This window comes from Leptonychotes weddellii, chromosome X, assembly GCF_054177405.1.
Source record: "Leptonychotes weddellii isolate Sample4059 chromosome X, ASM5417740v2, whole genome shotgun sequence".
NCBI classification, from domain to species: Eukaryota; Metazoa; Chordata; class Mammalia; order Carnivora; family Phocidae; genus Leptonychotes; species Leptonychotes weddellii.
This window is the reverse complement of record NC_138385.1, coordinates 81,829,405-81,855,514: the sequence shown is the minus strand read 5'-3', so window position 1 is coordinate 81,855,514 and position 26,110 is coordinate 81,829,405. Positions and strand designations below refer to the sequence as shown.

General features: G+C 38.3%; 1 protein-coding gene across 1 annotated transcript in view; it reads right to left on the bottom strand.

Moving 5' to 3' along the window:
* DMD (dystrophin) overlaps positions 1-26,110 on the bottom strand; it is a 1,845,074-nt gene that overhangs the window by 1,271,575 nt on the left and 547,389 nt on the right. Inside the window, exon 17 of the mRNA XM_081807964.1 lies at positions 24,530-24,707. Within this exon, the coding sequence (XP_081664090.1) occupies positions 24,530-24,707 (178 nt within the window). The remainder of the gene's footprint in view (positions 1-24,529; positions 24,708-26,110) is intronic.

Sequence of the window (26,110 nt, the reverse complement as noted above, 5' to 3'; positions counted from 1 at the left end):
TTCTATATCACTAATTCTCTCTTCTGCCTCATTTATCCTAGGAGTTAGAGCCTCCATTTTTTCTTGCACCTCATTAATAGCCTTTTCAATTTCAACTTGGTTAGATTTTAGTTCTTTTATTTCTCCAGAAAGGGTTTTTCTAGTATCTTCCATGCTTTTTTCAAGCCCAGCTAGTATCTTTATAATCGTCATTCTGAACTCTAGTTCTGCTATTTTACTAATGTCCATATTGCTTGGTCCCTGGCAGTCAGTATTGCCTCTTGTTCTTTTTTTTGAGGTGAGTTTTTCCATCTTGTCATTTTGTCCAGAGGAGAATAGATGAATGAGAGAACAAAATGCTAACAGGGTAACAACGACCCCCGAAAAATATACACTAAACAAATCAGAAGAGACCCGAAACTGGGGGGAAAGAAAGGGAAAGAAAGAAAAAAAGAGAATATGATCAAATATGATCAGCCTGGTGAATAGATCAGTGCCACACACTAGGTTTGGGGCATATTTTGGTCTGTTAGAAGACACTGCCTCCCAAAATTTTAAAGAAAGAAAAACTTGTATATGTACAAAAATAAGGGTAAATATGATGAAGGGATGGAATATGACTGTAAAGATGAAAATTATAAAATATTCTATAAGAGAAATTGGTAAGATAAGAAGTTGGTTAAAAAAAGAAAGAAAAATTAAAAAAGAAAAGGGGGGAGAGAATGTGATCAGGCAGGAGACTAGAACAATGTCATACACTAGAGATTTAGGGTATATTTTGGTCTGTTAGAAGAAACTCTATCCCAAAATTTTAAAGAGAGAACAACTTATATATATATATACCAAAAATAAGGTTAACTACAATGAAGGGATAGAATATGACTCTAAAAATGAAAAATAAAAAAGATTTTTAAAAAGGGCATTGATAAGATGTTGGTTGAAAAAGGGAAAAAGAAAAATTAAAAAAAAGTAGAAAAAGAAAAAAAGGAAAATTAAAAAAATTAACTTTGAAAGACTAAAGAATCATGGGCAAAACCCATGGATTCTATGTGCAGTATTCCCCTAGCACTGGAGTTCTGCCGTTCTCACTGATTGGTAAACTTGGTCTTGGCTGACTGTTCTTGCTGATCTTCTGGGGGAGGGGCCTGTTGCCATGGTTCCCAAATGTCTTTGCCTGAGGCGGAATTGCCCCACCCTTGCCAGGTCCAGGCTACCTAATCTGCTCGGGTTTGCTGTCAGAGCTTTTGTTCCCTGCAAGCTTTCCATACAGCTTTGGAGGATGAGAGTGAAATGGCAGCCTCCCAATCTCTGCCCCGGAAGAGCCGAGAACTCGGGGCCCCACTCCTCATTGTGCCCCCAGAGAAAAGCAGTTAGTCACTCCCGTCTCCCTGGTCTCCGGCCGCATTCCGTGCTCACCCGGCCTGTGGCCGAGCATTTCTATCTCTGGCACCCGACCCCAAGTCCAGCAGATCCCTGCGGTGCACTCCTGTGCCTCTCCTCCTGGGGGAGGAAGGGGAGTCTCCCCAATCTGCCACTTGTTGGGTCCCTGCTGGAGGAGCAGTGGCCCGACTGTGCCGTGGATCACGGTTTATGGCAACTCTGAGCTGAGAGCCCGCGCCTCAGCTCCGTCTCTGCAGCCGGCTTCCCCGCTCCGATACCTGGGAGCTCTGCCGCACTCAGGCACCCCCAGTCTTTCTGTGACCGCGAGGGTCCCGAGACCACACTGTCCCAGCGAGGGTTCCACCCCCTGCTTAGCCACTGGAGCAACGTCCCTCAGCGAAGCCAACTTATAAAAGTTCCAATTTTGTGCTCCGCTGCTCTATCACTTGCCGGTAGCGGCTGACGGAGGCCCCCTCCCCCATCATCTATCTTCCCGAATATAGCCTCGGATTCACTTCTCTGCACGTCCTACCTTCCAGAAAGTGGTCGCTTTTCGGTTCAGAGAGTTGCTGCTATTCTTTTCTTTGATCTCCTGTGAGTTCACAGGTACCCAGAATGGTTTGATCCCTATCTAGGTGAATTCCTGGGACTAGACGAAATGTAGGTCTCCTACTCCTCTGCCATCTTGCTCCTCCTGTTCTTTCACTTCTTCACAGCATGTGAGTCTATCAAATTTTTGTTATCTATTACTGCAAATTCAACCCCTCCCTTTCAAGTGAATTCTGCATATAGAAATTTAAACTTATTGACTCGTATTTTTTTAAAGTCAAACCCCTCTTGACCTCCATAGTTCCCTCCAGCCATTCTCTTATCTTCTACAAAGGCAAATGTTCTGCAAGAGTTACCCAGTTCTCCACCTCCTATTCACTCTTTCCACTCAATGTTGTTTCTCAACAAAAACATTGCTTAATATAGGAATCAGGTCACTAAAGCCCATGGAGTTTCACTTTCTTGCTATCTAGCAACAACTTAACACTGTTGAGCACACTCTCCTCCTTTTGCCTTCATACCATTCTACTCTATTTTGTCTTCAATTTCTATGACCACTGGTAATTTTTTTTCTTTGTAGGCTCATCTTCCTCCACCCTCTCACTACATACTAAAGTCATCAAGGCCCAGTTCATCAATCATCTTCTATTCCCTATATTACTTTCTTTTTTTTCTCCACCAAGAGGGAGATAAGTCAATTTTTTAAAAAAAATTATTTATTTATTTTGAGGGGGGAAGGGACAGAGGGAGAGAGAGACTCTCAAGCAGACTCCCCACTGAGTGTGGAGCCCAACATGGGGCTCTATCCCACCACCCATGAGATCACAACCTGAGCTGAAATCACGAGTTGGATGCTCAACCACCTGAACCACCCAGGCACCCCTCTTTTAATCTTTCACTAGAAATCTTATCCATGCTCATGACTGCAATTGCAATCTACATGTATCAAAGATTCATATATATATATATATATATATATATATATATCAGAGTTATATAAATATATATAACTCAAGCACTTCTTCTGAGCTTCATAGCTACCTAACTATCTGCCTACTGGCTGTCTCCACTTGCATGCTATAAAAGCTCCTTCAGCATAAAATGTCAAGACTTGTTTGCTCTTGTCCCCCCAATGCGTACCCTCCCAGTGTTCCTCAGATCTGTTAATGGCATCACCATCTAGCATTGTTTTTGCCTTCCTCTCCCTTACCTCTCACATTTAATCAATTGGAAAGTCTAATCTATCAAATACTCTATTTCTTCTGAATCTGTCTCATCATCTCCACAGCTGGTATCCTCATTCAGCTTGCCAGTAAATATAATCAAAACTATTGCAATGCCCTCCCAAATGGCTCTGGAAAACCTTTCTGGAATCCTCCCATCTAGTCTATGCACTACTGGCAAATGATAGGTTCTAAAAACATATTGATTATGTTACCCTCATTCATAAAATCCTTCAAAGACTTCCCATTTTCCTTAGCATAAAGATCAAAATTATCCTGATCTGGCCTTGACAGACCACTTAAGCCTATATTCTACTTTGCCCTTTATTCAAGCCCTTCTAGAAACAAATCTCATTTCAAGTCTCTTGGTGAGCCCAGAGCCACACTTAACCTTTGTCCGTACTCCAATGAAGTAAAAGCCTTCACTGACTCTTATTCACCTATCCATTAGAACATTTCTTTCTTGAAAACTTGGCTGCTTAGCATAATCCACTTTGGCCACTTTGGTCAAAATTGTCCTTCTCCCTTTAAATCAGCCTGACCCAATTACACATCAAATATTCTCTGACTCATAAAGGTGAGATGTGAATATCCACAATTCACTGTCAAATTCCCCCCTTTAGACTTGTTTTCATTAGTCTCACACCCTTTTGATTCAGACTGTCTCTAGGAAAGATTGCTCACTTCAACCTACAGGTCTATGACTCTAAAGCTTGACTAAAGGTACACAGCTGGCATCAGACTGGAAGAGATCTGCTAAGACCCACATTGGAGAAAGCTTTCCACCAGTCCTGGAATTTACACTGGTCTTGTTTACACACATATTGTAATTATCATTTACCACCATCCCCAAACCATTGCAAAAACAAAGTTACTTATTCAATGTGACAGTAAATAAATTTCATCCAGAAAAAAAAAAATCTTCTATCACTTTAGACATTTGTCTTTATGAAGAAGCTACATATGCTTCCTTTTAAAACAGCCAAATATTTCCCTTCATTTCTGCCCCAAAATTTATGCTAAGTGCTTACTATATGCCATGGTATTAACCTCCATAGATAACAGAGATAAAAATGCATCTGTCCACATTATCAAAAAGGGTGGTTTAGTAAAATATCTATTTGACAAAATGAAGTGTTTTAGACATTGAACTGGGGCCAAGCTCGCACTGTGACTTTTTTGGGGGCGGATAATCAAAAAAATACCTTTTCAATGAATTAGGATTAAATCAGCTTCTAGACTAGAGGCTCTATCAAGTAAATTGGTTATCTCCACACAATGAAGGCTTTGTGGAGTGAACACCATGGAAACCGTCTGCTTCTGTTCAGTCTGTGAAGATTTTAAGGGAAGCCTGGGCACCAGTTGGCATGCAGTTCTAATAATTCAGATCAATTCAGGCAACAGGATGTGAAATTCCACAGAGAGGTCTTTCCTCATTCAATTTTTTTTTTTTGTATGTCTGACTTTATAAATTTGGAAAGAGGCTGCACAAGATGCCTGAACTTCTCTTTTACATAAGAATCCTTTGGAGAGTGATTATACTCCTTTTTTGATATACAGATTTTTAAGAGGGATTTCAAATTTTTCTAGGGCAGTTGTGAGTGCAGAGCTTTACCTAAGAAAAAATGTCTATTCATAGGCATATAGGTTAATATGTTACACTTTCTTTCTGAAATAGAATGAAGCAAAATATCAATGAGTTTGTACTATTCTCAGGTGTTAGACATTCTTTTTCTCTTTTCTTTCCTAATTGTGACACACTGATTCCTTTGGAAAGAGGTGAAACCTAAACCTAATTCTTACATGATTTAAGCTCGAAGCTATTCTTTACCGAATCCTACTTGTATGGGTGTGTGTGTGTGTGTGTGTGTGTTTTCCTGTTGCTTCCATTTGGGCTTGTTGCTTCAACCATCTCTCTGAGTTGCTTAGTTAAACTTTTTCTGTCCCAATGTAATATACAGTCAACCTCCACTCCAATGTCTAACATTTGACACCACCCCTTTGAGTTCTGGGAAATAACTGTCAGCTGCTAGCATTGTTTTCCCTCTCCGATATGCAGCCAGTAGGCATCCCCATCTCTTTATGCCAACAGTGAGGATGGAAGGGTGAAGGGGAAACAGAGACGGTTTCAAAAGGCCTCTCCTGCTCTTTTTCTGAGCACCAAGAGCCCACATTCAGTGCTTAGTGTCTCAGTGACATTTATACTGCTTTTAGCAAAATGAACAAGGTCTCCTTCTTGGCTCCTACTCAGATCCTGGCTTTCAAGTAACAACTGCACATTTATTCTATTCCTTATCAATTTGGCAACTTCTGCTTCATCACCTTCTGTGGTTTGTCCCCTAGTTTTCACATTTCCACTACTCTTAAATATTTTTTCCGATACTTCAGCTGGAACCCATGGCAAATTAACAGATTCCTCCAATTGAAATCCATACGTGTTCATAAATTGGGTGCTATCTACTCTCCCAGCATTTTGCCAGTGGTATTTTCTACCATGCTTTGTACTACCTGAGGCCGGGGATTTCATCACCAACTAAAGACATCATACAGACATAACTCACTTACTTTCTCAAAAACCCTCAAGAAAAACCCTGAACAATTATTTTCAATGCCATATTAAATCTTGGATTCTGTGCATTTTTCTTTTTTCATTAAATCACTCATTTCTACTAATTCTTTTTTCTTCACTTTTAAAACTCTCATAAAATCATTGTTAATGAGCTGATATGTAGTAAGTTACTCATAATGGGCCTCTACACCCTCAGAATCAGCTCATTATTCTATTCCTTATCATTTCCTCATCTTACTCTCATAACACTTTTTACTCTGTACTTAACATTATGTATGTTACAATAGACAAGTATGTTTGTATGTTATTACAGACAGATTCTAACCCTTAAATCCAGTCAACTTTATCCAATTTAAAATCCTTTTTTTATACCATGAAAATTTGACTTCTTACTCTGTTTACAAAATGATCTTTCTCCTATCATTGTTGATGAGCACTCTGTCCTCTATTTTTCAAGCATATTCTAAAATCTCATCTTTGTTACTATGTATGATTAACTGAAGTGACTTTTACAAAGGCACTCATTACAAAACTAAAATTTGTAAGGTCCCATAGAGCAGAGCAACCATATCTTTCAATTTTTATTATTTGCAAAGGATTTATTATCAAAACAAGGTCATTTTCAAAGAGACCTTCCATTTTCTGGAAGTTTCAAAATATCAAAAAGTATGGTGCATATATATCAAATATTCAAAAGGTTAAAATTTTCCCTTAACATTGTATTCTCCAGGGGTGCCTGGATGGTTCAGTAGGTTAAGCGTCAGACTCTTGATTTTGGCTCAGGCCATGATCTCACTGTCGTGAGATGGGCCCTGCATCGAGCCCCACACTGAGTCCCTTGTCAGGCTCTGTGCTGGGCACGGAGCCTGCTTAAGATTCTCTCTCTCTGGGGCGCCTGGGTGGCTCAATCTTCAAGCATCTGCCTTTGCCTCAGGTCATGATTCCAGGGTCCTGGGATCAAACCCCGCATCGGGCTCCCTGCTCTGTGGGAAGCCTGTTTCTCCCTCTCCCACTCCCCCTGCTTATGTTCCCTCTTTCGCTGTCTCTGTGTCAAATAAATAAAATCTTTAAAAAAAAAAATTATCTCTCCCTCCCATCCTCCCCCCCCCAAAAAAAAAAGATTGTATTGTACAAATGGACTCTACTTCATCCAGTTGAATTTCCCATAAAGACTATGCAAATTAGATCCTTAACAGTCCCTTATGGTCAAAATTAAGAGATATATGTCAGTGCGTAAATATTTTAAGTAAATAATTTTTTTAAAAAATACAGAAACACATCCAAAAGAATTAGATAAATACTTGCACTTTAAAAACTTGTCAGTTTCGAAGTGTCAATAGTATATCATTGTATGGAACTTGTGCTACATGATAATTGTGCTAATGAGGTCAGAGGAGCCTCTTAATGGACACTGATTGTATTATGTTAATTTTCTGTACAGTGACTGTCATATAAAGTATTAAACTAATGTGGCACATTTATATAAACTTTAGTTCAGTCACTTTCAATATACCATTTGGAACTCATCATTCCCAAATGTGCAAACTTTGAAAATAGAAATACTCCAAGCTCCCAGACTTAACTAATTTGATTAGTGAGCTAGGTTATGAATGGCCATTTTACATCTTTAAACATCTTTGCCCATGGAATTTCATAAAAACTTGAGAGCCTCATATTAGAAGTGGAAGATCTTTAGAAAGTTAAGTGTTGACTGTTGTGCGATATGCTAACTATTACAGGATCCTAAGGCTCTAGACCTAGACCCGGCAACTCAACAAGCCAAATTTGTAATGTACATTTTAATTAGCTAGAACACACACTTTTATGGTTAATGGAAACAAAACTATGATTCGTTTTGAATGGTATTACAACATGGAAGAAATCTTTTTGGAAGAGAGGTAAGAGTTTAAGATTTTGTTAATTATATTTTTTAAAGATTTGTATTCATTTATTTGAGAGAGAGAACAAGAGGGAGCACAAGTGGGGTGATGGGCAGAGGGAGAACGAGAAGCACTCTCTCCAGCTGAGCAGGGAGCCAGCCGGGCTAGGGGCTGGGGGCTCCACGCAGGGCTCATCCCAGGACCCTGGGATCATGGGCCGAAGGCAGATGCTTAACCAACTGAGCCACCCAGGCGTCCCTGTTAATTATATTTTTAATAATTATCTTTTTCAGAGTTCTAGAAAATGAGAAAACATTTTAATTCCATATCAGTACATGGGTACTCTCCTGATCCCAGACCATCTGATGAACTCATATTCATCTTCCAAGATTCAGTTCAAGATATACAACTTCTGTGAAGGTTTTCTTGATTAACCTCTCCCTCCCCCTCCCCCTTCAACTTTCTTTCTGGGAAAGCCAATCCCTCCTTCCGTTATGTTTCTACATGTTACTTGCTTCTACATATTAAATAGAGTACAAATTCAATTTGAATCAGAGAGATCTTATAAAATATCAAATGAAATTCAGTATAAATCCTGTTAGTGCTAAAAATAAAGTATTTTAGAAACTTTAAGATGTGCTGAGTACATGGTAATTACTATACTTTCATAGTTATAAAATATTGTTAAGGGGGAAAATCCTATTTAACTCAGAGAAAACAAGTCAACATTTCGATAAATACGTCCTCCCAATCAAGGTAGTTTGCGTACTGTATACACACACATACATACACACACGTATGTGTGCATGTTTGTATAGTGTGGGTGTGTTTTTCTTGGTGGGATGGAAGAGATAGGGCCACATGATTGCCTTATAGTTTTTTAATGTGTGTGATATAAGTAAGCGTTTCTATGTGTATGTCTGTGTATGTCTGTATGTGCTTTAAATGTAAAGTAAATACGGTGCCATGGAAAATTATTGAACTGAAAGTCAGGTATCACAGGTTTAACCAAGCATTGTGATCCTTATGCTGTGTTCTTAGGCACGTGACTTAATTTCTCTGATCTTCCTTTACTTCTTCCATTAAATTGCAAAGGTTAAAAAGCTTCCATTCCATGAAACTAGTCTTAAAATAGAAACTAACATATACTTTTTAAAAATTACTCTTTATTTACCTTGCTAATTAAAGCAATTCTGACCTGAGATACAAAGCTGAGGTCAGTTTTGCTTACATTGCAGTGTTGATACTCTAATTATATTCGTCTGTTTATCTAGCAATCAAATTAAATAATGTCTAAAGATATTATAACTTCCAGTTATAATAAGAACCCTACAAGCTCAACAGTTTACATGGCACCTGAAACAAAATACAATGAATGAGAAAGGATGCTGTCTTCAATTATTATAAACTTGCTACAGTAACAGTCCTATCAAGTAATCTATTTTCCTTATGTTTGCATGATCTTACTTACAAGCTTAAATATATTTCTAGTTTTATATGTGTAAGTTTAAGCACATCACTCATAAAATTATACGTTTCAGTACAGTAAAATTTAATGATTCCAGATTGTGCAGAAACGCATCTTGAAAAGATACTAAAAAATCATTTTCTATGTAGTTTACCTTGGCCTAAAATATGCCTATTTAACGTGTTTTAAAATTCTGAATTCTAAACCAATATATAAAATGTGTCCTTAAAATTGTGCATCTTGTTCATTGTCAATTATGGCAAACCAAATTATATGTTTAAGGCATATAAAAATACTGCCTTTTAAAATATATGCCCTTGGATACAAACCCCAGTGATTTAGTATTTTTTAAGCTATAAATACTAGAAACCTCCATGAGTTATCTGGCAATGATATTAATCTTTGTACCTCCAGGATAGCTGACTGCACTGAACAGAATGAAACTCCTACAAAATTTTGTTTCTCGGCGAAAAAGTAGAACTTCTCTAAACTACTTCAACATCTGGTAGATAAAAATGACTGAAATAATCTTCTTAATTTGGTAACAGATCTTAAGCATTTAAAAATACTTCGGTAATATTTATTTCTAAAACACGATAGGGCTGCAAATAAGTCATTTTCACATTTTCTGTCAATAGAACTTTCAGGAAAACATACCTTAAAAATTAAGGAAATCCCCCAAATTCTAAGATGTCAGAACCAGTTATATTAGAGGAATTAGTTTTAAAGCCAAGGAGTGTGCAAGCATGTGGACAAAAATTGCATGACATGGAGGACTGGAAATAAAATGTTGCTAAGCCACAGATGCCTAGAGCCTATTTTTCATTTTCAGTAAGTTGAAAGTCCCTGTGAAACACAGTTCTGTGCAAGAAAATCACCTTAACACAGGTTAATAGAATTATTCTGTTAAGTGAAAGATGAAATCTTGTCATAGTAATAAATCTATGATCATACAATGTAATATGCTCAAGTGGAAAACTCTGAGCCATTTATTTTAAAATCAAATTTGATGTTTATTTAAAATGATGAAACCAAAAAGAGCTGGGTAAGCTCTTGGGAGAAATAAATGTGGGTCACTAGAGGGCGCACACTCCCTTTCACTGCTTGTCTGGTCCTCAATTTGGCTTTTTTATTTTCTTATCTACATAAAGATAACATGGTGACAAATGGATTTTTCATGGGAGTTTTCTTACAGAAAAACATAAAATGTCCAAAGATATAGATAAAATTGTGTAAAAAGAACACGTTAGTAAGACACCCTCAGATGCACAGTTAAAATGCCTTCAGCCATCTGAATACACACACCAAAGTACCTTAAAGTCATAAAACAGAGATTCCCTGGAGAAAACGTCTTCAATTCGGGGAGACACGCTTAATCCAAATAATAAGGCAGCATTTTCTGGACTTCGCAACCCAGTAGTTTTTCCCCAGTTCATTAATTATACCTCATTTTTGAACATTTATAAATAGGCAGACACTAATGCTCTATAAATCTGCCTATAATTATATTCCTGTATATCTAGATGTTAATTTTACACTCAGTCACATTCAAAGGAAAAACAGCATTTTAAGCATCTTGTTCATGTCACATGCTTTCATAAAGAAAAAATTTATATCCCATGATAATATTATCATTTTTATTTTATAGATAGACCATGAACACAGAGATTTAGAAACTGAGAAACCTCCTTTATTTTCAACACACTATGAAGCATGGAGTTAAGATTCAAAACTAGGTCTTTCTTTTTTTTTTTAAAGATTTTATTTATTTATTTGACAAATAGAGACACAGCGAGAGAGAGAACACAAGCAGGGGGAGTGGGAGAGGAAGAAGCAGGCTTCCGGCTGAGCAGAAAGCCTGATGTGGGGCTTGATCCCAGAACCCTGGGATCATGACCTGAGCCGAAGGCAGACGCTTAACGACTGAGCCACCCAGGCGCCTCCAAAACTAGGTCTTTCTAAATCCAGAGATTTCTACTTCTTTTCCTTTGTTCCAAATGTAAAGAAAACCTATATTTTTATATATGAAGGAAAAGTCAACACAAATTTCCTTTTTGTTGCTATATAGTAAAAGCTGGTAGTTACTACTGTGCTATTTTAAAATTTGATTGGAGTCTCTAACATTAGGACAGTAATTCTAAACATTCTCATTAACCTTAACTAGGATCCTTAGCTGCGTAACTGATACCCCCATGGCATTATTAAATAGCTGCCATTCCTAGTTTATTTTTACTTTGGAAAAATCCCCAAATTTCCACAGATGACAAAGGTTGATATTCACGACACATAATGGGGTTAAGACAATGGTTAACACTTAATGTCTTGCACTTGGAAAAAGGGTTCAATTATTAGGACCCCCATTTATGCCTTGATGCTAAAAAGACACCTAACTTTGAAAGAATGTTCCTTTTCACTGAAAAAGCTCTCTGTATTCATTTATTGTTTGTTTTTGTTTGTTTGTTTTTATTAACATATAACATATTATTTGTTTCAGGGGTACAGGTCTGTGATTCATCAGTCTTACACAATTCACAGAGCTCAACATAGCACATACCCTCCCCAATGTCTATCACACAGCCACCCCATCCCTCCCACCCCCCACCACTCCAGCAACCCTCAGTTTGTTTCCTGAGATTAAGAGTCTCTATGGTTTGTCTCCCTCTCTGGTTTAAGCTCTCTGTATTTAAAGACAGTCAAAGGCTCCAATGGGACCCTAGAGTCTATGAGACTTCAGAATGTAGAACTGTCAAAATCTAGGATAAGTGCAGAGTTTTCATACACAGACCTCAACAAATTTTTAAACAGTCTCAGTAAAGCTTTTAATTTCAGCTAAATAATTTGACAAAATCACCTTTAACTTCTCATTAAAAGATAGCATGATAGAGCTTGAGAATACGGCATCTTGGGCTAGATGCCTGGGTTCAAATCCTAACCAAACTGCTCCCTATAAACTTTGCAAGCAGGAGCAAGTCAACTGATCTTTCTGTGCCTCGTTTTCCCCATTGGCTAAAAGGGGGCAATAATAATAATAGAAAAACCTTTATGCCATTTAATGTTTACATATGTTAACATGTGCAAAAAATATGTAGAGGAGCACCTGACATGTGGTGGAAGCCATATTTGTGTTAGCCACTATGATCACTGCCTTCCGTGACTCTTTCTTACTGGGTTTAAACCAGCCCTATGCTACTTTTCACATTATCTTCTTTTGTTAAGAACTGGCAGATTATAAGCTATTACTGTAACCACAAGAATAAAAACTGTATCCATATCTTGGCTGTTATAAATAAGCATAGGGGTGCAGACATCTTTTCTAATTAATGGTTTTGTCCTCTTTGGGTAAACACCAGGTAGTGGAATTATTGAATCATAGGGTAGTCGTATTTTTAATTTTCTGAGGAACCTCCATACTGTTTTCCACGACAGCTATACCAGTTTACATTCCCACCAACAGCGCGTGAGCGTTCCTTTTTTACCACATTCTTGTGAACACGTGTTATTTCTTGTCTTTTTTATTTTAGTCATTCTGACAAGTATTAGGTGCTATCTCTCTGTGCTTTTGATTTGCATTTCCCTGATGATTAGTACCCAATGATAGACAAATAGATAAGGAAGATGGCGTATATATACACAATGGAATATTACACAGCTATAGAAAAGGATGAGATTGTGTCATGTGCGGCCACATGGATGGATTCAGAGGGTATTATGCTAAGTGAAATAAGTCAGACTGAGAAAGCCAAATACCATATGATTTCACTCATATGTGGAAACTAAAAACAAAACAAATGAATAAACAAACATAAGGAATATAGTCAATGATATTGTAATAGCATAGTACAGTGACAGATGGTAGCTATAACTCTGGTGAGCATAGCATAACATATAGAGAAGCTGAATCACTATGTTGTACACCTGAAACTAACATAACATTGTGTGTCAACTATACTCAAATAAAAAAAAATTAAACTGCAAAGAAAACCATAACAAAGACAATAAAACAAATAAATAAAAATCATCAACAGCCAAATAATCTCATCTATTGCATCCTTTATTGCAAGAAAAGGCAAACTATGGCCCATGAGACAAATTCGGCCCACCACTTCATTTTGTAAATAAAGTTTTATTGGAACATAGCCATACTCATTCATTTACATATTGTTTATGGCTGCTCTATCTCACTATAGCAGCAGAGTTGGGTACTTGCAAAAGAAACTACATGGTGCTCAATGTCTAAAATAGTTTCTGCCTGTTGCTTTATACAGCAAGCTCTCCCTGCTCTACAGAGTAGAGTTGAGATGGTCTATCTCTCTCAACACCCAGGGAGGGTCAGAATGGTATGGTTCATAGCAGCTATATTGCTTTGCTCTCTCTCAAAAATATGCCTTGGCTCGCCGTGACCAGAATTAAAGTCTACATTCCTCAGTCTGGTAAAGAGTACCTTTTTTTACAGTGAACTCAACCTACCTTTTCAACCTCATCCCTTACTTCCCTCTTTCCAATACCTCATACTTCTGCTTTAGGCAAACAGAAACACAACCCTGTGTAAGTGCCAACTGTATACAGGCTTGTAGGACAGCCTGTATTTGAATTATCCTTTCCCCTCACCTTGAGTCCACATGCCCCTATCCTTTAAATGTCCACACAGATGCTAATGTCTCTGAGCTTTCCATGTTCAACTCCAAGCAGGAATTAACCTTTCCTCCTTACGACTTTTCTACCATCGTATTGGTACTTCTTCATGACATAGCTTATGCTACAGTGCAATCTTCATGAAGGAAGGACTAAGTATAGTTCACAGATATAGCAACTGGAGTGCCTGATAAATCATAGCAATTGATTAGACATTGGTTGAAGGAATATGGAAATTAGCCAAAAAACTAACTTTGCTGTCACTATGTTCTTGAAACATGGTGGACTCATACTGACTACAGGAGTGTTCAAAGTACCCCTCCACACATTGGATGGTGCCTTGGACCCTGTGGGAGGCAATTTAAACTTTAAATACTCTCAGTGTGAAAGCTCACTGAGTTTAAAGGACTTCAACATGCTTTTATGTTGTGGGTCTTTAAAGTTTAAATAACTTCCAGTCAAGGTTCAGAGACGATACAGTGCAATGCAGAAAGCCATTTAAATCTGGCGTATACTTACTGCCCCACTGCCACTTCCCTAGCATCATGAATTGTTTCAATCCAATGATTTCTTTTAGTGAGCATCTCTATGAACTTCAGTTAAAACACAAAGCAGAACTCACTGCTCTACACAAAGCTAGGGTCTTAGTTAGCTCAGGCCAACATAACAAAATAATTGACACTGAGTGGCTTAAACAACAGAAATATATTTTCTCAGAGTTCTGGAAGCCAAAAGTTCAAGATCAAAGTGCCAGCATGGTCACTTTCTGGTGAGAGATCTCTTCCTGGTTTGTAGATAGTCATCTTGTCACAGTGTAGCAGGGAAAAACAGAGAAAGCTCTCCAGTGTCCCTTCTTAGAAGGGTACTCATCTCATCATGAGGGCCCCACCCTCATCACTTCATCTAAACTTGATTATCTCACCCCATTTCCAAATGCCATCAAATTGGAGTTAGGGCTTCCATACATGAAATGTTGGGGGGACACAATTCAGTCCATAGGAGCTAGGTGAAATTTTACCTGTATGTGGTAGCATAATGTATATTGATTTAGAGAGTTACAAGTTTCTGACCAGGGAAGACATAAGAATATTCTCAGAAGATGTCAGAACAAGAATATTTTCCATTGTAACACAAATGTAGTAATGGGAGGATAACTGTTCTAAATTAGTAATTGGGAACTCAGCCTTCTCCTGGGAAGAGGGTGTACATTTTTACCTAAACAATCAACAAGAGAGGCATGCATAATAAAATTTCCACAGTGTGAGGGCACACAGGGAAAATCATACAAATTCCATTTCAGAGATGAAGAAATAGATACTGAGTGAGGTTCAGTGACTTTCTTTAGTCACAAAGCACGTGAGTGGAAGATCCAAGGCCAGAACCAACCTGGGCAGTCAGAAGTCCATATGCTCTCAGATCCACTCACCACGTTTCTCTTGTCCTCTCTCTGAGGGACATCTATTTCCCACCGTTGCTTGGTCTCTGGCTTCCAGTTAGGTTTGTCCAGTTGGAGGTACTGGCAGAATATTTGAGGTGGGAAGGAAGATGCCAAGAAATTTTTCCTCTGCACTCTACCTTTGGTAGCATTTCTAAAGCAGCTACATCTCCACTGTGGCTTAGCTTCCTTTAGATGGCTCCTCCCTCCATGGGTCCAAACTTCTGCCCAGCAGTCCTGACTATTGGAAGGCTCCAGCTTTGGGGTTCTGGGAACATCCCCTCCCTGCATTGTTCCTGGAGCTCTGGGGATATTAGAGTTTCCTACTGTTGCTAGTGTTTGGCGTTGCCTCATATCCCAGGTGCTTCCCAGTCTTCTACCACCTCCCTGTGTTAGGTTTCCTTTCTTTGAAACACAGAGAATGGTTTCTGTTTTCCTGATAAGACTCTGACAAAATATCCATTCAATATCCCATGAATATTTAGTGAATACCTGTGATGTGCTAACTTCTAGGTCATACATTGTAGCTCTAGAGTTGAAAATAAAGGACTCCTGGACTCAAGGAGTTTACTGGAGATACAGATGTGCAAAACAAGAATCATTACAGTAATATTCTCCAAGTGTTTAATGGAAGTATTGGCAAGGCTTAGAAATGCCTGGGAGGCTGGGTTACCAGAGAAACAAGGTAGTTAGTCGGGGGGGTCCAAGGAATGTGAGAGTAGGCAAAGGGAAAAGGAGGAAAAGACAATCTTAGGTAGAGAGAATGGTAGGTGCAAAGAAACAGAAGCTTGAAGGAACATGGAGCATTGGGAGATCAGAGAGTGGTAAATTAAAGCTGAGCAGAGGACAGTGTCACTCACAATGTGGTTTGGGGCCAATCTGTGAACTATTTGTTAGTAGTCTGTGACAAGAAAAGTCACCAGAGTATAAATCCACCAAGTCACTAAGCATACTATTTCATCTGATTTCTTTTTAATTGCAAAACTTTCTGGACAAAGGAAGCAGTGCGTTGATTTATATTCTAGCCCAAGCTCCTTATGTCACGGTGCCCTGGTGATGCACAGTTTGCAGACTATTTTGAGGAGCGCTGGCATACAAAGGAAACAGGCAGGGCAAAGGGAGTGAAGTTGGACAGTTAGGCAGCTCAAGATCAGAAAGGAATTTTTGTGCCAGGCATTTCAAGAATTATGGGTAGAGGAATGATCTAATTAAAACTGCATTTTCAGATAGCCCTCGGGAGGCTGTGAAGTGTATGAATAAGAAGAGTGAAAGTAGAGGCAGAGGAATGAATTAAGAATTTCAGGCAGAAAATTATCAGAAACTAAAGTAGGATGAAGACTGCCTGGATATAAAGGAAAGAGCAAAGGGAAGAGAATTTAGGCATACTCGGACAGATTTACTGGGGTGGCAGATATCAGGACCACTGCAGATGGCTGCACAGGTTGTTCACTGCACAACTCCAGAAGGTGCTGCTCGTAGAAACTATGATGTAAATGGAGCTCTCTGCAGTCCACCTGCAGAACCACATTTGAAACTTCTGCAAGAAGGCCAGGTGTAAATGCCCAATAAACATTTAGATCACATGCATATGAACATCAGGAAGGCGGTGAAGCTGGAGATATTCATCTGGAAATCATCAGATATTGATGGCCAATAGAGACAAGACTATTCATGATACTGCCTTTTGGAGAAAGAACATGCTGGTGAGAAGAAAATGATAGCAGAAGGTGAATCTTGTGACTATTAAAGAGATAAGGAGAGAAGACTGAGAAGCCATAGTTAGAAAGCAAGGAGGAGAAAAGAAACAGGAGGGAACAATGTCCCAGAAATGAAGGGAGAGGAAAATTTCAAGAAGGGACTAATCATCATCACTGTCGAGCACAGCGCGAAGGTCAAGAAGGACAAGAACTGAAGAGGGACCTTTGGACCCAGCAATTACGGAGGCCTCTGGTGACCTTGCTTAGAGCAGCTTCAGGGCTCGGTGGAGATGACTACAGCTTCAGGGCTGTATTAGAGGTAGTTAGAGGTAAGTTCAGATCTTCTGATTAAAAATCATCTTTTCTTGGCACTCAGCTACGCTTCTTCTACACTTCTTCTTTGAGATGAATAAATAATAAATATGACTACCATTTTTGTCACTCCGGGGACAAATGAAACTGCACGTCACAGCTCTGGGACTAGGGCCCTGTCTTTCTCCCTGTTGGCGTCCCTCTATGACTTGGATTCTCGAAGAGCATATTTTCATATAGCTGCTGCAGTGGGACAACCAGAGCTAAGTATACTATCTCATGGGACCAGGTTCCATTATAATGTGTTTCAGTTCATAGCATGTATCGGGCATCTACCATATAGAAGAGCCCATGCCAGGTAAAGACTAAGATATGGACCCTGGTCCAGGGAAGCTTTGAGTCAAGTGGGTCAAACAGGCCTCTGAATAGATCATTTCAACATAAAGCAATAGAGGTGTCACCAGATGGAATGGGAGCATCACTTAGCCTAACCGGGAGTTGATGGTTCCTATCACTGAGCTCGGTTTGGGGGAAAAGAAGTAAGAGTCTGGTTGTAGCTGAGATGATGCTCCAGTGCACTGATCCACAAAACGTGGGCCCTGAACCAGAGGCATCAGCATAACCTGCGAACTTGTTGGGAATTAATGCTCCCAAGGCACCACTCCAGACCTACTGAAGCCAAGTCTGGTAGGGACAAGTAACCTGTCTTTTCACAAGCCCTCCAGATGATTCTTCTGATACACGCTACTATAGGAGAACCACTGTTTTTGTGCAAAGGTCTCGAACTTTATGGCTTACCAGAATGACCTAGGAGCTTATAAAAGAGTCCTAGGCCTACCTGCAGAGTTTCTGATTCAGCAAGGCTGGGGTGGGCCCTCCAAATCCGCGTTTCTAATATGTTCCCAAGTGATGCCGCTGTGCCATGCACAGTGCTAAGAATGTTACTGCTCTAAGCGTTCTCTGGTCACTTAGTAGGCCTCTAGATTTCACATCCCTACATTCTCCCTCACATATTTATTGACTTATTCTTGACTTACATGACAAAATGATTTTAAGAATCTAAAACAGGTGGCTATCTTTTGGAATATCTGAAGATGGTATGTAAGGTTTCTATTCTTCACCAAAAACAGTTTCTAAACTGAAATTTGAGTCTATGACCAAGGTCATTTGACTCTAATACATCAAAAGAAGCAGGCCATAGCAACTGTAACACTGGAATAGAAATGAGGAGACTCAGCACTAGTCCTTATTTTGCAACTGAAAGCAAGTTATTTAACCTTCCCGGATTTCAATTAACCTGTAACTGTAGACAAGTCTACAGTCTCATCTCCTTAGATAAAAGATGCAAAGTTTCATTTTTCTGGGCCGTGCCAAGGGGCAAAAATGTTATCGCTGAGACCAATACCCTGAGTATTTTAGGATCAACTTATCATATAGAAAATAAAAAAATTTAGCATAGACATATTAATCATCTAAATAGATCCTTGAAATAAAATAAAATATTTTAGTTTATGACTTCCAGATTATAATTTGGGAATCAAAGTGAAAATAAATATCTACCACAAAAATATTTTAGGCACTAGTCTTATAAAACTGCAGAAAGAGTCTTTTTTTCCTAGAGTCTTATCTAACACTTATCTAACTTCCCCCCAACTATGTGACATAAATTAATATCAGTCAACAGACATAAGAAGAAAGAAAACACAAAAGTGATTAAACTGAAAACTAAAATAATAATGCAGGTATGCAATTGCCTGGGCAATGTATTCTGCCATGTAGTAAGTGTGCAAAAAACAGAGAAAGCAAACTTTACACTCATTCTGCTTAGCCAAGAGAAGAGAAAGAGACTAAGTGAATTTAGGTATTTCTAAATGTCTCTATACTTCCCTTCAGGTCAAAGATACTCATTCATTAACACTATACTTGGGAAAATTATCTTTACTGAGATGGCATTTACTTAAAAAAAAAGATTCAATTTGCCATTGGTTTCACCTGGTTGATACAAAAATGTAAATGAAAGCTGTTGTGAAAGTCTTTTAAAATAACTGCTACATGATTAGGAACTAATTTCCTCAATAAATTCCAATTAACTAGTTAATAGATCTAGTTTTAACATAGTCTGAGTTCCATACTCTAATAATTACCTTTATTTAAAATAATATCATTAGGGGCGCCTGGGTGGCTCAGTCATTAAGCGTCTGCCTTCGGCTCAGGTCATGATCCCAGGGTCCTGGGATCGAGCCCCGCATCAGGCTCCCTGCTCTGCGGGGAGCCTGCTTCTCCCTCTCCCCCTGCTTGTGTTCCCTCTCTCGCTGGTCTCTCTCTGTCAAATAAATAAATAAAATCTTTAAAAAAAAATAAAAAAAAAAAATATCATTGAACTGCAGGGATAAATTACTGTTAAAAATAATTACCCTGTGACCCAAGATCATTAACACTTTTGTATATCTTAGTGTAAGGAGGACAATTTATGCAGTAAATACAACGAAAGTGGAAACTGTATAATTATTAAGGAATCAACTAAACACATCTTAGATGTTTAAAAAACTAGTGTGGTACAAAGCTGAATATTAAATCCCTTAATAGTTTTGAGTAAAAAACGGTATCCTAATGGGTAAAGATAGAATTACTAAGGATTATTAAAATGTTCATTTGCTTCTTATTAAGAACAATTCCATGAAGAACTAGGTAAAATTCTGAAGTGCAAATATTAGAATATAAAATTTTAGTTATCTTAATTGATTGAACTGCATTATTCACTCTTTCAATAAATATTCATTGATTATTATATGCATGGTACTATATACAGAATCTAGGTAAAAAATAAAGGATAATAACAGGACTTCTTTGTTGTAATTGATGATGAGAAAAATTTATGTAGGTGACATTAAGGCATATAGTGAAAGACTGTAATGTAATGGTGCCTGGGTAGCTCAGTCGGTTGAGCAGCTGACTCTTGATTTTGGCTCAGGTCATGGTCTCAGAGTCCTGGGATGGAGCCCCATGTCAGGCTCCACACTCAACGGAGGGTCGGCTTGGGGATTCTCGCTCTCACTCTCTCTCTCTGCTCCTCCCCCACCTTGCACACATGCTCTCTCTTTCTAAAATAAAAAAATCTTTAAAAAAATAAAGAATGTAATTTAATTTACTGGCTGAGGTGGAAAGACTCTGGGGAAGCTAGAAATAAAATTGCTGGGACAATAATATTGAATATCATAAGAAGTTATTTGTGCTTTATTTTGGGGGCAACTGGAGTTATGAAGATCTCAAGTCTGGAGGGTCAGCCTAAAAGCCCCATTTTAGGGGCATGTGGGCAGGCCAGTCAGTTACATGTCTGCCTTCAGCTAAGGTCATGATCTCAGGGTCCTGGAATCCAGCCCCATGTGCGGCTCCCTGCTCAGCGGGGAGTCTGCTTCTCCCTCTCCATTTGCCCCTCCTTCCTGGCTCATGCTCACGCACCTTCTCTCTCTCTCTCTCAAATAAATAAATAAAATCTTTTTTTTTAATGCCACATTTTAGGGGCTCCTGGGTCAGTTAAGTGGCTGCCTTCAGCTCAGGTCATGATCCCAGGGTCCTGGGATCGAGCCCCATGTCAGGCTCCCTGCTCAGCGAGAGCCTGCTTCTCCCTCCCTCAGCCTGCCTCTCTGCCTACCTGTGCTCTCTATCTCTCTGTCAAATAAATAAAATCTTTGAAAAATAAAAATAAAATGCCACACTTTAGATATATTAATTTGAGGCGGATTAATCAGAAAGGCGCCAAGGCTTAGCACATGGAAGTATATGGCTTAGGTTATGGAGTTTCAGTTAGAATGATCAGGAGGGAAATGACTGAAATGGTCATGTGTCCAATAATATACTGCAATAGTAATACATAAGGGGCAAGGTAAGAGAGCAGAGATGGACAGAAATAGAGAAGTCAAGTGGTAAATTCTGTTTTGAAGAGGAAGTTGGGAAGGCAATTTTTTGTTATATTCTTTAACTTTGAGATGGTGTTTTTATCAATGGAATCTTTTTTCACCAATGGCACATGATCACCGTTCCCACCCCCAGCGCCACTGCCCCCTCTACCCCCATCACCACCTGGACCACCATCTCCACCACCACCTCTGCCATGTCTATCACCTCCGCCGTGCCTACCACGAATCCTGCCATGTCCACCATAACCAAAAGACAAGAATGACAGCCATCGAATTTCCTGAATTCCTCTTACCTTACAGGCACTATAGCAAATGCTTCCTACTTAAGCCTCACAGTTATTATTTTATAAAGTGAGGATAGTGAATTTGAGGTACAGGTATTAGGCAGTTTGCCTGCGATCATAAGCCAATAGTTAAAACAGGCAGGTTTCAAACTTGAGCATTCCTGATTCCAAAGTCCACGCTTTCTTCAATATCTGCCACTCCTTCAGATGCACAGACAACAAATTATAATAAGTAAAATACCTGTACAGTGTGTGAGTAACTCGGTGTGGTTAAATGGAGGCAACAGCTGTTTGCATTTGATTAAAAAAAAAAACAAAACAAAAACAAAACTGAAGCGCTGACTAGATGCACAAGTAGAAGAACATAGTTTTAAAGAAATAAACATGAAATTTAAGGGAGAGAGTCAGATATAGAGCTATAAGTACAATCTGGGAGTCATTTACTTAAAGCCAGACTTGAATCAATGTAAGGAAGCAATTCAAATAAAGAAATGGAAAGAGGCAAAAAACATGAATTTATGAGATACTACCATGATTAGGCAAAAGGTCCTAGAGCTTTCTGTTAGAAAACAAGTCTGTGGTAGGGATGGAACCAGCAGTGTGTCAGAGAAGCTGAAAAAGGAGATCATTTTTAAAAGATGAACATTTAATGGATTGTCAAGACTACAGTCTTGACAGTTAAAATCTAGGAGTTCTCACATGATCAAGAGATGGAAACTAGCTACTGTGAAGCTTACAGTCATATTTGTACGATGCCTCTTGAACCATTACAACATTTTAACCAGATTCCATCCTGTAGACAATTATCACTTACTGAACTGAATTGTCCTAAATGTTCACTTGTGTGTGTTCTTTATTCAGTACAAATTTATCGATCTAGAGTCTTATACAAAGCATCCATATTATTGTACTATCCAAATCTGGACATATTTGAGAGTGAAAGTTGGTGTTATATATAATTATGATGTCACAAAAGACATAACCTGGGATGGATTCAGGGAAACCAAGATATAAGATCACCTTAGTCATATATCTACTGAAGAAACATTTTAGTATCCCAACTAGGTTCTGTGGTAGGCTACCTCAGTTGAAATCCTGGCTCAGGCACTCTGTAGCTGTGTATAATAGTGATAATAGCTATACTTATCCTGTAGGATAATTGGGAAGAATAAACACGCTAAGCAAATAAAGCATTTAATCTAGCACTGAGCACATAACAAAACCATCAATAAGTGTTAGTTTTTGTTTAAGTAATATATCCTTTATGTTCTCAATTGGTCATCTCATTTCAGGCACTTACAAAAACTGCTGACAACATATGATGCAAACAGAATTTAAGAGACAAAATATTTCACCACTAGCCACACTTTCCTGAAAACAAAAAGTAATCAAAACACATTTTTCTTAACCAAATACATTATCCAAACAAGCCAAGAATATGTTTGGCAGGAGCCAAGAGAGAGACTGACATGAATCAACCTGCTCTGCTAATTTCTGTATTAGGAGAATCTTGAACATATTAGGTGGGTAAGACAACTAGGTTTCCATACTGCTCTCCTTGGAAAATTGTTGGAGAGCTGTTGGGTTGTTGCAAAGGATCCATAAATCCATATCTCCACTAAGCATTGTCTGCAGACACATACTTAACATGATGTGAAATTAACATCCATGGTATTGGGTTAATAAAGAGCAGATTCATTAAGAGCTTTACAGATTTATTCTTGCCATTATGTTTTCTCTCCATCAATGTTAAAATTTCAACTACTACCATGAGCAGAGTCCTTGAAAGTTGTTGCCCCAAATAGAACGTTAATTCTTAAAGATTCAGAGAACCATTTGACTAGAATCAGGGGCCCTTCTTCTATGAGGGGCCAGATAGTAAATATTTTAAGGCTTTGTGGACCATACAGTCTCTGTGACAACTACCCAACCCTGCCTTTGCAATGTGAAAGCAACCACAGATGACATATAAATAAATGACTATGGCTATGTTTCAATGAAACCTTCTTTATGGACACTGTCATCTGAATTTCATGTAATTTTCACATGTCAGGAAATATTCTTCTTCTTTTGATTATTTCCCACCATTTAAATGTGTAAAAATAATTCTCAGCTTGTGAGCCATACAAAAACTGGCAGCAAGGTGGATTTAGTCTGCTGGCTTTAGTTTGTTAACCACTGGACAAGAGGATTCACTCAGCCACGTAGATGCAACCAGGGAGAAAAGCCTAGCAGTTGACTGCATAATTATGAAAGCAGGTTATAAATCACAGATTAAAAGAGAAGTATTGAAAGTCCCAAAAAATATACTTGAGTAACTTCTCTAGGTGGTTTTTTTTTCCTTTGCCTAGAACATCTGATGTGCTATTTTTAGGTATGTGTTCTTCTTCTCATACTTCTATACTCGTGTATACATAAATTCTAATGTCAAGTGTTCCATGCCTTCCTAAACATATGCTGCTTAGAAACATAAGGCAGATTTTAATGTTCTTTCTTAATGTTAGAATGATAATAATTGCAGTGAAAAAAAATTGTACCTTTTTATGACTTTCATGCTAGTTTTGCATTTATGAAATTTTATTCTCATCATTTTAATATAGCCACTGATGTACTTAATACCTAACTTATCTATAATGTCTAGTTGAAAATATCCACAAAAAGATGAGTTAAAAATTCTAACACCTTCAAGATAAGACTTTAAAAATATCAAAGAACAGGAAATCTATTGTGTAATTACTCCTGATTTAGGATGTGCAGATTGAGACATTATGTTCTCATAAACTAGCAGAATGGATCTCATCTATTATAGGTGTACTTCTTCTTCATGAAAGTGTACTTTCTACTACTGGGAAAAAAAGACATTTAATGCAAAGGGAGGCACTGAACAAGTAGGCTCTTTGTAAGAGAAAAAAAAAAGAAACTTTCAGGATAAAATGAGTCCATGGCAGTTCATCACACGTGGTTTCCTCTTTTAATCCAGAAAACAATATTTCCACTGAGCATTCAGTTTTGGTTGGGATGGTGATTCCGTGGGCAAATTTTAAAATTTATTTCACAATTTTCTAACTTAACGGCCATGTCAGGTACCTGAGGCTTCTGGAAATATTGTTTAAGTAACAACACTGCGATCCAAACAGCTATAAATGTTTTCCTGCTTAACAATTACTTTTTGCTTGAGGATAAAGCCATGAATAAGAGCCTCTCACCTTTTCCTAATTTCCGAATCCACAATAATCTGCCTCTTCTTTTGGGGAGGTGGCGGTGGCAGTTCCTCTTGGGCATGCTTTACCAGAATTTGTTCCCTCGTGGTCACCATAGTTACCGTTTCCATTACAGTTGTCTGTGTTAGTGATGGCTGAGTGGTGGTGACAGCCTGTGAAATCTGGGAGAAGTATTGAAACAGAGGTCACACACTGTTTGAAAGACTTCAGTAAAGCCTACTTGGAGTGGTGAAGGAAAATAATGAGAAACTGTTCCTGCTTGTTGCTAAATTGACCTTCAGATCAAAATAGCACCATATTGAACCCAAATCAAATTGTTTTATCTGACTTAAATTATGTTGACTTAAATCACAAAGGAAAGTCATCTCAAAACCGGAAGTAAACTTAGTGTCTCTTCAATTTATTGGTCAAACTATGGAAAATAAAGGGGGGGGGAGGCAAAGGAACAAAACCTAAGTTTTGTCAGAGTGTCACTCTGACAGTTAATTAAACATGCTGTTTTAAGTGTTTACCACGTTAATGTAAATTTTACTAAGGTATCCCAGCACCAATTTCATCACCTTGACCGACTACAGATGTTTATTAGTGTGTTGAATGCATCTTTGGTTATCATATATAGTAATTAGTTATAGTCCATAAATTTTTAAATAAAATCTTTTGAACTTTACAATAAGTGACTTTTTAATCAAATAAGTACAATGTCCTTTAAAATTACAATAAAAGGTTAACATAAAGTGCCTATTAGTCCAGTACATTTAACCTGAATGTTATTCAAAAGCTAAAAAGCACACCACCCTTGTTTAACTAATGAGTATGTTAAAATATTTGAGTCTCCAAAGTTAGCATTAAAGATACTTCCTGGTTTAGAATCACGCTAACTTTGTGTTCACACTTCTAAAAATTATCTTTTAAGCACAGATCATCACTCCTTGGAATAATATGGTGTGTGACCCAAATCCTGAGAAGCCATCACCTCAGTAAATGGGCATTACCAGATTAGCTATATAATGGCGAGATACTTTTCCTTCCTTCCTCAACCACCAACTCTCTGTCTCACAGCCCTCCTGTTATTAGAACTGAATAGTTACCGGTTGAGATGTTAATCATTATTACCCTTTTAGTAATCTAAATCATTTGGAAGACCTATTTACAAAGAGACCAAAACAGGCCTGCATTAGATCCACTTATAGTTACTTGATATGCACAGAGCCAGGGATCCGGTTGAGGTCAAGATTACTTTGACTGACTTTCCTGAACTTGCCAAGAAATAATGGAAAGGGTTTGGGATAACCTCCGTGCCTCACACATGACTGATTCCTTCAATGGGAGGAAATCAGAGAAGCCTCAGGATCTTCTTATTGCAGCTTCCGAAGAGGCAATTGACAGTGGAGTAATGAAATCTTTTGTCATGATGTCTTGTGTAAAAATTGCTTTTGACAAGGGTAGAAGTGCTACCCTTACACATGTCAAGGCCTTAGAGACTTCTATTTTGGTAGCCTAAATAGTTTTTTTTTCTTTTTTTTTTTTATTCTTATGTTAATCCCCATACATTACATCATTAGTT